At 37.0% G+C, this 17,009-nt stretch overlaps 1 protein-coding gene across 4 annotated transcripts in view; it reads right to left on the bottom strand.

Moving 5' to 3' along the window:
* Map3k7 (mitogen-activated protein kinase kinase kinase 7) overlaps positions 1-16,644 on the bottom strand; it is a 77,501-nt gene extending 60,857 nt beyond the window's left edge. For 2 of the 4 annotated variants that reach the window (XM_074078044.1, XM_020182773.2), the window contains exon 1: positions 16,176-16,644. Coding sequence is in view for 3 of the 4 variants with exons in the window: in XM_020182773.2 (XP_020038362.1) it covers positions 16,176-16,295 (120 nt within the window). In the remaining variant the exon portion in view is untranslated. The remainder of the gene's footprint in view (positions 1-16,175) is intronic. The other 2 variants (XM_074078036.1, XM_020182775.2) reach the window with 2 other exon arrangements.
* Positions 16,645-17,009: the final 365 nt, after the last annotated feature.

Raw genomic sequence — 17,009 nt, 5'->3', positions numbered from 1 at the left:
TTCCTGGATGTCAATGAAAATGAAAACACAACCTATCAGAACCATGGGACACAGCAAAGGCAGTCCTGAAAGGAAAGTTTATAGCCGTAAGTGCATATATTAAAAAGACTGAAAGATCCCAAATCAATGACCTAATGATACATCTCAAACTCCTAGAAAAACAAGAACAAGCAAATCCAAAAACAAATAGGAGAGAAATAATAAAAATAAGAGCTGAAATCAATGAAATAGAAACCGAAAAAACCATAGAAAGAATTAATGAAACAAAAAGTTGGTTCTTTGAAAAAATAAACAAGATCGATAGACCCCTGGCAAACCTGACTAAAATGAGGAGAAAAAAAAAAGAAATTAGTAGAATCAGGAATGCAAAAGGGGAGATAACAACAAACACCATGGAAGTCCAGGAAATCATCAGAGACTACTTTGAGAACCTATATTCAAATAAATTTGAAAATTTTAAAGAAATGGACAGATTTCTAGATACATATGATCATCCAAAACTGAACCAAGAGGGTATTAATCACCTGAATAGATCTATAACACAAAATGAAATTGAAGCAGCAATCAAGAGTCTCCCCAAAAAGAAAAGTCCAGGACCTGATGGATTCTCTGCTGAATTCTATCAGATCTTTAAAGAACTGATACCAACCCTCCTTAAACTGTTCCACAAAATAGAAAGGGCAGGAAAACTGTCTAACACATTTTATGAAGCCAGTATTACACTTATCCCAAAACCAGGCAAAGACACCTCCAAAAAGGAGAACTAGAGGCCAATCTCCTTAATGAACATTGACACAAAAATCCTCAACAAAATAATGGCAAACCGAATTCAACAACACATCAAAAAGATTATTCACCACGACCAAGTGTGCTTCATCCCAGGAATGCAGGGGTGGTTCAACATATGAAAATCAATAAACGTAATAAACCACATTAACAGAAGCAAAGACAAAAACCACTTGATCATCTCAATAGACACAGAAAAAGCCTTTGATAAGATCCAACACCATTTCATGATAAAAGCTCTAAGAAAACTAGGAATAGAAGGAAAGTACCTCAACAATATAAAAGCTATATATGACAAACCTACAGCCAGCATTATACTTAATGGAGAAAAACTGAAACCATTCCCTCTAAAATCAGGAACCAGACAAGGATGCCCACTATCCCTACTCCTATTCAGCATAGTACTGGAATTCTTAGCCAGAGCAATTAGGCAAGAAGAAGGAATAAAAGGAATACATATAGGTAAAGAAACTGTCAAAACATCCTTATTTCCAGATGATATGATCCTATACCTTAAAGACCCAAAAAACTCTACTCAGAAGCTCCTAGACACCATCAATAGCTATAGCAAGGTAGCAGGATATAAAATTAACATAGAAAAATCATTAGCATTTCTATACACTAACAATGAGCAAACTGAAAAAGAATGTATGAAAACAATTCCATTTACAATAGCCTCAAAAAAAGTCAAATACCTAGGTGTAAACCTAACAAAAGATGTGAATGACCTCTACACGGAAAACTATAAACTTCTGAAGGAAGAGACTGAGGAAGACTATAGAAAGTGGAGAGATCTCCCATGCTCATGGATTGGTAGAATCAACATAGTGAAAATGGTTAGACTCGCAAAAGTAATCTACATGTTTAATGCAATTCCCATCAAAATCCCAGTGACATTCATTAAAGAGATTGAAAAATCTACCGTGAAATTTATATGGAAACATAAGAGGCCAGGAATAGCCAAGGCAATACTCAGTCAAAAGAACAAAGCTGGAGGTATCATGATACCTGACTTCAAACTATATTACAAAGCAATAACAATAAAAATAGCATGGTACTGGCACAAAAACAGACATGAAGATCAGTGGAACAGAATAGAGGACCCAGATATGAAGCCACACAAGTAAAACCAACTTGTTTTTGACAAAGGAGCTAAAAATATATGTTGGAGAAATAGCAGCCTCTTCAACAAAAGCTGCTGGGAAAACTGGTTAGCAGTCTGCAAAAAACTGAAACTAGATCCATGTATATCACCCTATACCAAGATTAACTCAAAATGGATCAAGGATCTTAATATCAGACCACAAACTCTAATGTTGATACAGGAAAGAGTAGGAAATACTCTGGAGTTAGTAGGTATAGGTAAGAACTTTCTCAACGAAACTCCAGCAGCACAGCAACTAAGAGATAGCATAGATAAATGGGACCTCATAAAACAAAAAAGCTTCTGTTCATCAAAAGAAATGGTCTCCAAACTGAAGAGAACACCCACAGAGTGGGAGAAAATATTTGCCAACTATACATCAAAGGACTGATAACCAGAATACATAGGGAACTTAAAAAACTAAATTCTCCCAAAACTAATGAACCAATAAAGAAATGGACAAGTGAACTAAACAGAACTTTCTCAAAAGAAGAAACTGAAATGGCCAAAAAACACATGAAAAAATGCTCACCATCTCTAGCAATAAAGGAAATGCAAATTAAAACCACACTAAGATTCCACCTCACCCCTGTTAGAATAGCCATGATTAGCAACACCACCAACAACAGGTGTTGGTGAGGATGCGGGGGAAAAAGGAACCCTCTTACACTGTTGGTGGGAATGTAAACTAGTATAACCACTCTGGAAAAAAATTTGGAGGCTACTTAAAAAGCTAAACATTGATCTACCATTTGATCCAGCAATACCACTCTTGGGGATATACCCAAAAGATTGTGACACAGGTTACTCCAGAGGCACCTGCACACCCATGTTTATTGCAGCACTATTCACAATAGCCAAGTTATGGAAACAGCCAAGATGCCCCAGCACTGACAAATGGATCAAGAAAATGTGGTATCTATACACAATGGAATTTTATGCAGCCATGAAGAAGAACGAAATGTTATCATTTGCTGGCAAATGGATGGAATTGGAGAACATCATTTTGAGCGAGGTTAGCCTGGCCCAAAAGACCAAAAATCGTATGTTCTCTCTCATATGCAGACATTAGATCAAGGGCAAACACAACAATGGGATTGGACTTTGAGCACATGATAAAAGCGAGAGCACACAAGGGAGGGGTGAGGATAGGTACGACACCTAAAAAACTAGACAGCATTTGTTGCCCTCAATGCAGAGAAACTAAACCAGATATCTTAAAGGCAACTGAGGGCAATAGGAAAAGGGGACCAGGAACTAGAGAAAAGCTTAGATCAAAAAGAATTAACCTAGAAGGTAACACACATGCACAGGAAATTAATGTGAGTCAACTCCCTGTATAGCTATCCTTATCTCAACTAGCCAAAACCCTTGTTTCTTCCTATTATTGCTTATACTCTCTCTTCAACAAAATTAGAGATGAGGGCAAAACAGTTTCTGGTGGGTATTGAGGGTGTGGGGGTGAGAGGAAGGGGGTGGAGTCGGCAGTAAGGGAAGGGGTGGGGGCAGGTGGGAGAAATGACCCAAGCTTTGTATGCACATATGAATAACAGAACAATTAAAAAAAAAAGAGGGGGTTAAGAGATGGATGCCAGTGGCTCACACCTGTAATCCTAGCTACTCCAGAGTCAGTAAGCAGGAGGATCGCAGTTCAAAGGTGGCCTGAGCAAACAGTTTGCAAGACCCTATATGGAAAATATCCAATGCAAAGAAGTGCTGGTGGCGTGGCTCAAGTGGTAGAGAAAGCATGAGGGCCTGAGTTCAAATCGCAATCCCACCAAAAAAAGAGAATGAAGACTGACCAGATCAAATGTCATAAAAGTCCTGCCTAGGACATGGATTCCAAGTCCCTAGGATTCTGGGGATATCTGGTTGGGAACATCCTTGGAATCCCCTTTTGTGGTTAACTCAATAACCATTACCTCATAATAAAAGAGGATGTTTGCACAAAAGGAAAATTCCTGAAGCTAGTACATGTACTGAGGACTGGGGAACCTGGTCTCAGATAAGCTTTTGTGACCCTCACTCCAGTACTTAAAGCTTCATACATATGAACTGCATCTCATGCATGTAGTTATAAAAGAATGCATTATGGGTAGGGTCATGCACAGTTAAAAATAAGTTATAATACTCTCCTGTCAATCAAAGCTGTCAATCTTAAGAGGAATGCCCCTTTAGTCTACCCCTCAGCCCCAGTTTTAAATTATAACTCTGACAGAGAATCTGGGTCTTTAGCTTCTTTGCTTGGGCTCACTCCTATCTGTCGTGTATTCCATTTTCAATAAATCTACAGTTTGCTTGCTAGTTCTATGTGTTTTGTCCAAATCCTTGTTCAATTTGCCAAGAACCTGGGACACAAACAACACAGAGGTGCTCAGGAACCTCTTCCCTCCCCACCATGGTATCAGGATCTCTGGTCTTGTGGTAACTTCTATTTTATGCTTCCTATTCCTGGGCACTCAGGGTCCTCCTGTTTAGGCTCTTGTTCTCTACATCTCTGATCAAGGAACCTGCAGAGCACAGGGGTAATTTTTTGTGATTTCAACTCCCCAGGAGGCAGAGAAGACCCTATCTTAAAAGGAATCTGAGCATGGTCTGGAGTTAGAAGTAGGAGGCTACCCTGGGCAAAGTTATCAAGGGACCCTATCTGAAAAAGAAACTAAAAGCAAAACAGGACTTGGGGCATGGTTCAAGTGGTAGAGTACTTGCCTAGCAAGCATGAGGCCTTAAGTTTAATCGCAATACTGAATAAAAAAACAACAAGAAAAAAGCAAGGAACCAATGTCAGTCACTTGCACTTGCCATTCAGTTACTTTAATGTGAGTAGGTAATTGCTAACCTATCACCATTAGAATAACAGAAAAACCACACACTGGTTCTGGAACTCAACAGACTTGCATATGAATGTCTTCTGTCTACTTATTAGCTTTCTTGATCACTTTTTTTGGGCAGGACTGGGGTTTGAACTCAGGCCTTTGCACTTGCTAGGCAGGCACTCTACCACTTGAGCCTCCTCCAACTCCTCATTAGATCATTAGATCCAATGTCTTGGAGCTTCTGTTTTCTTACCAGTAAAACAGGAGCATTTTCCTCAGTGAACATTCACAAGATTCTTAAGTTAAAACCAGGCATTTCTGTACATACTACAAAAGAACAGTAAGTGCTCAGAACTGAATGTGAATAGGAATAAGGAGTTGTAGTACTCATCTGTCTCATAGTAAATTTGTAAAAAACAGGTCCTAAACTTTAGGCTAAGGAGATATGCATAGAGACCAGCTTACCTGTTGATATCACTATTTAACTATGACTAATGATTATGAGGTAATTTAATATATTCTTCAACCATGTATCTACAAATACATCAGAGCAACTGATACTTAGGATTCTCCTTGTTACATTTTTGTTCTGAAGAATATCCACACAGGAATTCTAAACACTATCTATATTTTGTGGATCATGTACTTGTCACAAAAATTGTGGTGGGTACATGTGACTATTTGTGATCCACAAGTGCCACCTAGTGATGAGATGATGACTGACTCCAAGCTTTCAACTTAAAACTACGGGAACAAAATGTGGGCAAATGAGGACATGATAAAAATTTCCCTTTTGCTTTGAGAAAGCAATTTTCCAGAGCACTCTTAAATAAAAATAGGTATATTTGTGAGAAGAAAGCCCCTGAGTTCAAGAAGCTTCTATTCTCATTAGAGCCATAAGATACTTTACATACAGTGAAATCTAAAATGATAATGAAGGCAAGATGTTTAAAGCTGTACATATGAACTGAAATATACAAAATATATTCTTTAAGCATGGAGCCAATGCTTAAGAAATTAAATTTTGGCATATCAATATGACCTCATTTTTTTCAAATGGCATTAATACTGAGTAATTAATAAGGGTAAAATGAATATATATAAAATTGACCTTTACCTTAGTGGGATGAAAGCAAAGTACAGAATTCATTCAAAACTAAGCAATAGTAGTAATTATTTAGAAAAAAGAAAAAAACCAAACACCTGACAGCTGAATAATGCCAAAGATAGCAATGCATGATGGAAGCTAAAAACCTCACCACTCTCCCTCTTCCAGATTGGTTTAGAGATTCACTGTCAGGAAGGACTTAATACCACCATCCCATCCTCAGATCACCAGCAGCAGGAAGCCTAGCTGAATGTGCTTTGTAAACGTGAGAAGATACAGAAGAGGAAGAGTGGTGTAGGCAAGGCAGATCAACCGAAGGATGCGCTATACCAGAGGGAGGATCTACCCCAGGCTCCCTTTGCCACAGCAAAACATGAAAGTGATACAGAAAAATCTATTGCCAAGAGAAAAGCAAGGTAAATGAAAGAGGCCATTGTAGGGCAGAGTATTGGGACCTATATCAGAGGCTGCAATATGATGTTCAAATGTAGAGGCCTTATTGCAGAGCACAGCTGAATTTCTAGGGATCAATGAAAGTCAAGGGGAAGAAGGCCTAGTCAGCAAGCAGGGAGAAATGGATAAGAGTTCCTATCTTCAAGGGGTGAAGCTTTATACTAAGAGAATGAATTTCATTTCTTCACTCCTTAAACCAATAGTAGTCTTCTACATCCAGCTACTGTACAGTACATGAGAAATAACGAAGTAAACAATACAATGATTTTGATGCACATGGAATACACTTTCTCCACTTCCTGGATGTTAACAATGAAACATGGAGAATTTAAAAAATAACTCAAGAGTTTAGTATCAGTCATATAAAGTTTAAGATGCCTATCAGATAGCTATATGAAGGTAGAAACATGCGTCAGGGGATCCATGGAGAAGTCAGAGGGAAAGATAGAAATGTGGGAGTCAACAGCATATGGATGTTATTTCTAGTTAACTGATTGGATGAAGTCAGCAGAAAATAATACTTAGATAGTGGAGAATTTAAACATTTTGGAGAATTTCAACATTTGGAGATTTCAACATTTAAACATTTCATTAACATTTCAACTTTTAAAACAAAACAGAGAAGAAAGGACCAGCAAATACTAAGAAGAAACAGTGCATAAGGGAGCAGGCAAAGCAGAAGAGTGTTATAAAGGCAAAAGAAAAAAAAATGTTTCATGAAGAAAACAGATATAAGAACAGTGAAAGCATTAACCCAGTGGCTCTCAAAGTGTGGTCTCTGATTCAGAAGCATCAGTATCACCTGGAATTTGTAAAATATGTGAATTCTCAGACTCCAACCAAGAATTACTAAGTTTTAAGGTAGGGTCCAGGAATCTGTGTTTTATCAAGTTTCTCCAGATGACTCTGATGTCTGACACCACTGCATTAGGCCACAACGCTAAAGACATAAAATACCTCAGTGGAAGTCACCACACAGCCCAGAGAATCTACCCTCCCCTTGCTGTTGATATTATTTACAGAAGTTTTCCAGAGCACCTAGGCATCATGTCAGTCAGGAGAAAAGGAAAAGAAAAATCTTGATGAAGGAAAACAGAACTTTGAAATAACTGAATAAATTTTGAATTTTCCTGAATAAAAAATTACCTGTGATAAATCTTATATTCACCAAGTTATCCTTGATGTAGTAAGAGTAAATGCTTTTCTCTACTGAATTGAAGAGGGAGGACTTACAAGTAAATTGCAATCAGTTACAAAAAGTTGTTACTTTTCTGAACAACCTTGAAAAACAAACAGGAAATACAGACAGGGAGTTACATGATTTAAAAAAAGTTGTAAGCACACAGTCACTAATGGATGAGGTAGAATAATTAGGTGATATACAAAGGGGAAGTTGTTTCATGCTGTCTTCTCTTATCCCATGCTGATAGCTCTCTAAGGGAGCAAATATGGTTAGAAATTAGAGGTGGCAGAAGGTACTGTACAGAACAACAAAAATTTTTCCTGGGCATGTCAGTATACTCTTCACCCCTTCTTCAAGAAATAACATTTTAATGAAGTGCAGTTTGTTATTCTAATAATATTCAACAACCTCTGTATCCTAGAGTTCTCCATCCACAGAGTTAAGCAACTGTGGATTGAAAATAATTTGAAAAAATTTATCTGTACTGAACACATACAGGTATTTTCTTGTTACTATTCCCTAACAATATAGTGTAACAAGTACTTATATGGCATTTCCATTGAAGTAAGTCTTACAAAAATGTAGTGGTGATTTAAAGTATACAGGAGAATGTGTATGTTATAATGCAAATGTTACACCATTTTATATATGGGATTTTGGTAGCTGCCAGAAGTCCTGGAACCGATCCCTCATAGATAAAGATGGTTATATTGCCATTTATAAAGCACTTACTTAAAATTTCAAGTATCATCATAATCCTGTCAAGGAGGTATGGCTCAAGCAGTAGAGCTCCTGCCTAGCAAGTGTGAGGCCCTGAGATCAACTCCCAATACCACAAAATTAAAAAACAAAAAACCGTGCCAATATATTATCATTATTATTTTTACTTCCATGGTAGAGAGGAGAGAACCAAGGCTGTAAGAACTGAAATTATTTATCTACTTGATATATCCAGTAAATCAGTCAGGTTTCAGATATGTCCCCTACTGATAAATATAGCACTTTGGTCCTGTGTCCCATACACAGGAAGCATCAGAAGAAGTTATTTAGAAGTAGAAAGTATGCTACAACTAGCAGCAACCAACTTTTCAAAAGGTCATATTCAAAACAGATTTTTTTTTCCTTTTTGGTTATACTGGGATTTGAATTCCAGGCCTACGTTGAGTCACACCTCCAGCCCTTCAAAACAGATTTTTAACTGTTTCAAAAGGAGTTTTTAAAAGGCCCAATCTCCTTTAGGAAGTAAGAGTGATCTGGGCTTAGCAGACGCTTGTATATAAAGGGCTTATGGTAGATATTCTCCTAAGATGGATGCCATCATCTCTTTTCTCTGTCCTTGTCACTCCCCTGAATTGAGAAGAGAAATTTGTATCTTATGCCATTGAATCAAGTCTGTCCAAAGATTGTATTAATCAGCAGTGTATTGGGAATTTAGGACTCAACAAACAGGCCTATCAGCTTCCATTTCCTTATTTTTGAAACCCAGCCACCATGCTCTAAAAAGCCCAGTTAATATGGAAAGGTCACATATAGGACAACTGAGGTTTTGGTTTAGAGCCCAAGTGAGGCCCTAGCAGACATCACTTCCACTTTGGCAGACATGACAGAGCCATCTTGGATACTCTAGCCCAGATGAGTCCCCAGAAGACAGTAGTATGTATCAACATACACTTGAACATGCCTGCTCATGGTGATCCAGCAATTCTACTTCTCCAATGAATTCTAATAACCAGATAGATAGGAAAAAAATGTGCATGTTAGTAACAAAAACTAGAAACAACCAGTGTTAATTAACAGAAGACCAATTAAGAAAAAACAGTTCCATTTTAATCTCCTTCACTAACTCTTTTTCCTAATCTTAGACCTTCATACTTTCTAGGGTTCCATCTTTGGCCTTTTTTCCCCCCTCAATTTGCTCTCTAATCTCATGGCTTTATACTCCCAAATCTTCTCATCCAAGTATTTTGCCAAAGCACAATATATATTCTAAGTTACCTTTGGAATCTGGAGGTTCTATAGGTACCTCAAGTCCAAACCTGTTAGATATTCCATTATCGCCATTATCTGTCCCTTACTGTCAGTATATCAAAGTTCACTTTATTAAGCAATTACCTCATTTTAATTATGTCAATCTTTACATTCTGGAATGGTTTTATTCAGAAAATATTTATTGTGACTTGAGTCATAATCAGACGATATTATGGAACTGTAACCTCAGTTTGGCTAATTATTATTGTATCTCTTATTGTCTATTTTTGCATGTTTTATAATGTATACATTTATATATATATATATACACACACATATCCAAAACTGAGTATATAAAACAAAAAGTGTTTTGCTCTAGTACCTGGAAATAATAATAATAAAAAAAAAATATGCCCAGGTACCAGTGGCTTATGTCTGTAATCCTAGCTACTCAGGAGGCAGAGATCAGTAGGACTGCAGTTTGAAGCCAGCCCAGGCAAATAGCTTGCAAGACCCTATCTCAAAAATACCCAACACAAAAGGGCTGGCAGAGTGGCTCAAATGTTATAGACCCTGCCTAGCAAATGGGAGGTCTTGAGTTCAAACTCTGGTAATGAAAAAAAAAAAAAGTAGACTAACACAAGACTAATACAAGGCAATTATGTCCATTGTTAGGGAAGGAATCAGTCAATATTACAAACTACAGACAGCAACCCAATGTTTTTCTTGACATATAGTTGATTAGAAGAAAAGAGCGGCAAGGATAGTCACTCTTGAGACATCTTGGTAACTTAAGTAGATAATGAAAAACCTAATATTCAAATTACAAAATACTTTGTTAAAAAGACATTTTATTTGCTACCGAATTGCTAATTTAAACTCACAAATCAAACATGTTTTTTTGTAACTGTATTTATTTGAATATTATAACATAGTTCCTATGATATATTACAATTAGCAATTATTTTGAATGACTATTTTCCCCTAAGATCAAATTTTTAAAGAGTTTAAAAAAGAGAATATATTAAAATTACAAGTATCTCCATGACCATACACACTGATTCAAAATGGTTAATCTATAAATAAATATTTCAGATAGTCTTCATAATTCCTTACCTGAAAAATAAGAACAGAGGAATGCAAAGACGACTTTGGTATTAAAAGAAGTCAATTTAGAAATTTTCTTTCAAAATTTATTCTTTTGTAAATTAAAATGTGTTGGATAAATTCTCCTATGATACACATTTTTTTCCCTAAGGTTTAGTTCTCTTGGTTTTGGGTCTCCAACTTTAGTCTCATAAAGTAGACCTAAATTTAATTTCTTAATAAAAACAGATATGAGCGACGGTGTGTAGAATGTCATCATGCAATTATTATTGAAAGGCACACAAAAAAAATTAACCAAAATGAGATTGTGTTTTGTGTTTTGCTAAAGAAAGCAATTCCTTTAAGAGCTAATTCCTTTAAGTGAGTAAGGCTAAAAAACTAACAACCAAACACCTAAACTAAATGGAAAAGGATGTATGCCTGTGTGGTCGTAATTGACTTTGAAAGAATTCATCTCAATTGTCTTCAATTCATATTATTTTTAGTTCAGTGACTATGGCTGTCAGTTTGGTTTGGCTCTGTTCTATGGACTATGTGAATGGTCCTCTGGGTATGCTGCATGGCTCTGGCTAGAAATCTGGAACATGACAGGACAAGCATAGGTACTACATTTATTAGGAGTTGGGGCCTCCAACTATTTCAGAGCTTCAATATCTATTAATAAACTGTGGCAGAGAGGAACTGCTATCTGCTGACAAGACCAACTTGGTAACATTAAAGTAAAGCCTTGATTATTCTTTCTTCTGTAGTCTTTTAAACCCTGCCATAATATCTGGCCCATTTTAAGCCTTTCCTTCAAATAATATGCTGAGGTAATTTGTTAAGCTATACATGCACAATACAAAAATGATCTCTGTAGCTACCGTTTTATTACAATAACCATGCAGATTTCTACTGATGCCAGTGATCACTAAGTTTTGTATGGAAGAGCTTGATTATTTTGGATATCCATAACTAATTAGTGACTAAGAGATCTATAGACTCCATTTATTCAGACCACTATAACTTTAAGTTTTCTGTAATATCACCATATATTTATAACCTTACAAAATAAGCATCACTACTAAAGTTCTTCTTACATTTCCCGTTCCTAGTTTAGTTTAGCTTTTAAAACAAAATCTTTGTCTCTTTCACAAAGCTTAGTGTTTCACTTATTATTTGTATCCAATATTCTTACTCATATGCTATAGCTATGGTGGACATTCTGGGTTTCTCTTTTACAGAGCAACTACTGTAAACAGAATTCTACTTCAATAAATGTCCACCAATACTTGGCTTACTCACAGCACCTGGCTCTTTGCATCACTTTTTACTTCTGCTATACAAAAATATTTGCTAGGTACAATGGAGTGTAATGGAACCAACATTGGATTAAGATCCAGATCTCATTTCTAATGTAAATGTTGCCCTATCCAAATCATATAATATATCTTAACCTTGCTTATTTTCATCTTGGTTGTATTTTATTATTTAAAAAAAATTTTTATTAGCATATATTAGTTACACGGGAGAGGTGGTTTCACTGTGACATTTACATATGTGCTTACAATGTACCTTGATTAGATTTATCCCCTACATCATTTTCCCTCATCCTTCCTCTCCCCTTCTTAAAACAATTTCAACAGGTTTCACTGTTCTGTTTTCACACAAGTAAACAAAATACAATGACTATATTCACATCTTCCTTCACCCTCTCATTTACTCTCTTCCCTCCCACTGACACCCAGACAGGACCTGTTTTATCTTCTTGTCCCTCATTTTTTAAGTGTATATTAATTTTAACCCTTGATTTATCAAATGCAATAAAAGAGAAGCAGACAGGCATTTCATTCTCATAATTATATTGTGACAATTTCATTTACTCATTTAACAAACACTTATCAAGAACTTTCTAGGTGCTAGATATTGGGGTTACAAATGTGAATAAGACATCTCACATTTTGCTGAGGAGAATATTCAATCTCAGTTTCTAGTAAGTGCCATAAAGGATAACAGAAACGCCAAAGACATAGGTTGGATGGGGGAAGTCTCTCGAGGGCAGGGACATCTGAGGTGGGACTTTACTACTTTCTTTACCAGTAGGTGAGTTAGTCATGAAGTTTGGGGGGAAGAGCACTCTAGGCACAGGAGCAAATGCAAACACAATTCATCTTAGCCCATGACAAATTACTTCATTTAAAACAGTTTAAAACTTGTCCCCACTCAATGGAGCCTTTGTGATTAACTTTCAAATGATGGCTTATGTGCTCATTTTACAGTATAATCATTTTAAAATCATAAGTGATTTTAAGATCTGAAAACATAATGTGCTGATTTGGTTATTCAAGTCTTGTAAGTCAGATACTTTTAGGGAGAGACTTCTGGGGTTCTTTTATTCATCTTTCACAGAACCCTGGCAGTACAGAGGAGAATCTTTGTTAAATGTTCAGGACCAAAACTATAAAGGATATCAGTATTCTGTATCCACAGCCCAAAATACGGTTTCATTATTGAGTACTAAAGTGCCACTGTAAATCCAGTGAAAAGAGCAAATGACTCATGAGCAAGAAATCTCAAATCCCCAGCTCTATTATTTACTTAGACATGTAGATTCCAGCAAGTCAAACTCTATGACCACTTAATAGCTATACAATGGGGATATCACTTGCCCTGTCTACCCAAAATCAGCTGGAGACTAACTGAATTCCATGGGAGATCATGATCACCGTCTTTAAAGAACTTGTAAGCTTACTACTGTGGAAATAGGGCATAAATATTGGTAAAAATTAATGTGTTTTCATTGTAGAACTGGAAGAGACCTCAAGTGATCTTGTTCAATCCCTCATTTTACAAGAGGAATCACAGGCTGACTTGTTCAAAGTTATAGAAATGTATTATGGCAAAATCAGTACAAGAATCTAAATGTCCTAAATACTTAGCCCAGTACACTTTTTACTACACCATGCTGCTTTTTTTCTTTTAGCTACTTTTTGCAACATCATCCTCAGGGCATATGTTCACAATTTATCTTAATATCATCTAAACTCAAATCCAGGAAGAGAAAAACTGAATTACCAAAAAAAAAAGTAGTACCTAGGTAGACTTCTGAGGCTGAAAACTTGCATAATTTGATAGCAAAATTGAATTTCAAAAGTGCCAAACACATTACTGTACATATTGATATATTATAAACATATTAAGAATGCAATGATTAAAAGAAACTGATATCTTAGAAATATGCAATACCAAGTGATGGCTTATCTGGCCTGTGGTTGGAAGTTTTTATATAGTTTCTAATTATATTGATATAATATTGATTTAGTTATACTTACTTGAGAAATACAAAATAAAGTTTTCTTAATTTATTAGTAATTTTTTTTTTTTTACAATGCTAGACATTAAACCTTGGGCCTCAGGCATGCAAGGTAAATGCTTTAACAATGAACTATTCATCTCTAGTCCATCTCTAGTCCATGATTTTCTTAATTTAAAAGGCAACATACTTGTCTGTATGAAATACTGAAAGCAATGTAAAAAGTTGGTTTTGGTCATTTTTCTCTATTTTAGTGATTTAGCCTCGACATGAAAAGTAAGTTGAAAAATAGTTATCTAGTGCTCTTGGTGCACAACAATTATAAATTTTAATGTGTGCAAATGAAGATTATGATAGTAGCTACATAATGGTTTTAATATCAGAAAGGCCTGAATTGAATCTTTAATGTGAAAATAGACACTAAACTGTGGAAACATGAAATAATCCCCAAATTCTAAATGACTGCCTAGTAATAGAAATCTTCATCTAAAACAAAAACCTACTTTCCAGGAATGTCTTAAATACATCAAGAAGGGAAAGGGGTGAAAAATAACAAAAGAAAGGTCTTGGAAACATAAAATCCTAACAAGAATTGAAATGGCTTTGGGGGAAGAACATCAAATTAACTTGTATTCTTCCGTGAATCAAGAATATAAAAAACTTTATAAAGTACTATGTAAAAACTAAGGTTACAAGAATCAAATGTGGCTTATGAAAGCATTTAGATCATGAAGTACAAGTTATTATTATATAACACTCTGTAGTCAACAACATAGCAGTTCACCACAGTAGACGTAAATGCTTATTTAAAAACTGCAATTCTTGTATACTGACTCACTGAATTTTTAGTCTTAAAAAAGAATGTTAGCCATGAAAGCTGGATCAACTACTGGAATCAGAAGCTGGACCACTTCTGAAAAAGGAATTTATCATAGTCTCAATAGAAAAAAAAAAAAAGATCAAAATACAGGTCTTTTAGCTATGTGGCCTTAAGGTAGGTCATTGTTCTTCTCAGGAACTGTTTCTTGATAATATGTGTCAGGTATCAGATTGGGTTGTTTTGTATATATTAATTGCATCTATTATACAGATAAAATAGTAATTATCACCCCTATTTTATAATTAAGGAAACTAACTATAGTTAAGGGAACTAAAGCTCAAAAAAACACTTCAGGAAATTTGCTCTCAAATCATACAGCTAATAAATGACAGAACCTTCCTCTAATGAATCAAACTCTGCTCTTCTCATCACACTACCTCCTAAAAAGAGGATGGTGTCAAATGTTACTTTATGTGATAAAAATATATGATTCAGTAATCCATTATTCTTCCAAACATGCACAGGAAAAATGTATTAACTGCATGTTAATTAGCTTATTACTCTTAACTTGCTGCTACTGAAAGTACTTTTAGATTTTTAAAGTAAAGATAACTCAGAGTCTGTAATATTTCATTAGGACCCACAGGGTATAGGTAATGCAAAATGCTTAATTTAAAAAATGATATATTAAACTGTATGAAGATACTATTTCCGAACAAGTTTTAACAAGTGCTAAAGTGTACACATATACAGTTTTTAGTTTTCTAAGTTTTGTGATCCCTAGAACCAAGTTATCCCACTGTGGATCAGAAAAGAAACAATGTATAAAAGCATACCAAAACACCTTGCTCTAAAGTAAATTACTGCAGAATAAAGAATGGATTTGGGTTTTCTAACAGTGATTTTCTGGTCTGATGTTACATTCTGGTTGTCACTGTAATCATTAGTTATCGCTTCATAATACGCTACTTGAAATACCTTTTCATCATTCACCTATCTATGTTGCTAATGGTGAAGTTAATATGTTAGCGTATTTGGGACACAACAGCACCAGTACTTTAGAAACTGAGAACCATTTGTTCCTGGAGGAAACACTTTTAGACTTGATACAAGCATGTATCGAGCATCCCTACATACCAGACGCTGAGCTAGAAGTCAAACATAGCACGGTTTTCGGCTGTTAAGAACACCACGTCAAGCGAACTCAGCCTCCAAACCCGCCACCATCTTCGCTAATAAAGATATACTTCCAGATAAAGAACTGCTGGACCACACTGTCTCACCACCCACTCCTTCACTTGAGGTGAACCAGATGCTGGCACCAGAGTATCAAATTCAAACTCAGAAAACCCCCGGACCAGCTGAGCCCAGAGAGACCCCTCTCCCACCTCTCTGAGGGGCCGCAGGGACTCTTGAGTGAACCCCTGGACTTAGACAGGCCGAGACGGCCTCAGAGCTGGGACCAGGCAGAGGCTAGGGAGGGTCGGGCCCGGCTTACCTCTTCTACTTCGATCTCCTTGTAGTCGATCTCTTCGAAGTTAAGGACCTGGGAAGGGGCTTCGATCATCTCACTGGCAGAAGACGAGGAGGAGGAGGAAGCTGCGGAGGCTGTAGACATGATCCCTCGCAGCACCCGGGGGGCCCGGGGACCGTGCCGCCCGGACAATCCGGGTGAGACCCGAGCCCACCCGCCTCCGAACTGACCTTCAGCCTGGAGCCGTGCAGCCCTGCCACCGGGTGATCCGTGGCGGTGGACGGGACAGCGGCCACAGCCGTGTCCCCGCTCAGGCTTCGGCTCGGAAGCGTTTTCCGCTGCTGGGCCCCGCCCACTATACTTCCGGTTCCGGTCCCAAATCGGAAACAAGATGAGGGCTGTGGGCTTGAGGAAGGGGAGGGGAGAATTTTGTGACTTGGAAAGAGAAAAGGACAGGTTGGGGGTGGAGCGGAGGTGGGTGAGAGGTTAGATTTTGGATCTGTAGAACGAATTACGCGAGACCTCTGTTAAAGAGCCTCAGTAACCGGATGATATCGCGAGATCTGATGCCATGACGTAATTAAAGTGCGCGAACGGAACTGGAGCGGAGCACGATGGAGAATTCGTGCGGTTGGTCCTTTAAGAACCAGCGGGAAAGATAAAAGCTGCGAGTTCGTTCTTTTTTCCATGAACTAAGTCATGCCTGCACTTTATTCTGAGAGGTCTGCAGACCGGCAGGGTAGTGTTGGGTTGCGTTTTTGTGGCGAGGCTTATTTTTCAGTTTCAGTAGTAAGCCAGGTTTCTTTAAGAAGCTTTGCGAAATGTTTCTTCAGTGTAATACGCCAAAGGAAGCTGTTG

This window comes from Castor canadensis, chromosome 1 (assembly GCF_047511655.1).
Source record: "Castor canadensis chromosome 1, mCasCan1.hap1v2, whole genome shotgun sequence".
Classification (NCBI taxonomy): domain Eukaryota; kingdom Metazoa; phylum Chordata; class Mammalia; order Rodentia; family Castoridae; genus Castor; species Castor canadensis.
This window is presented reverse-complemented; position numbering and strand designations above follow the sequence as displayed.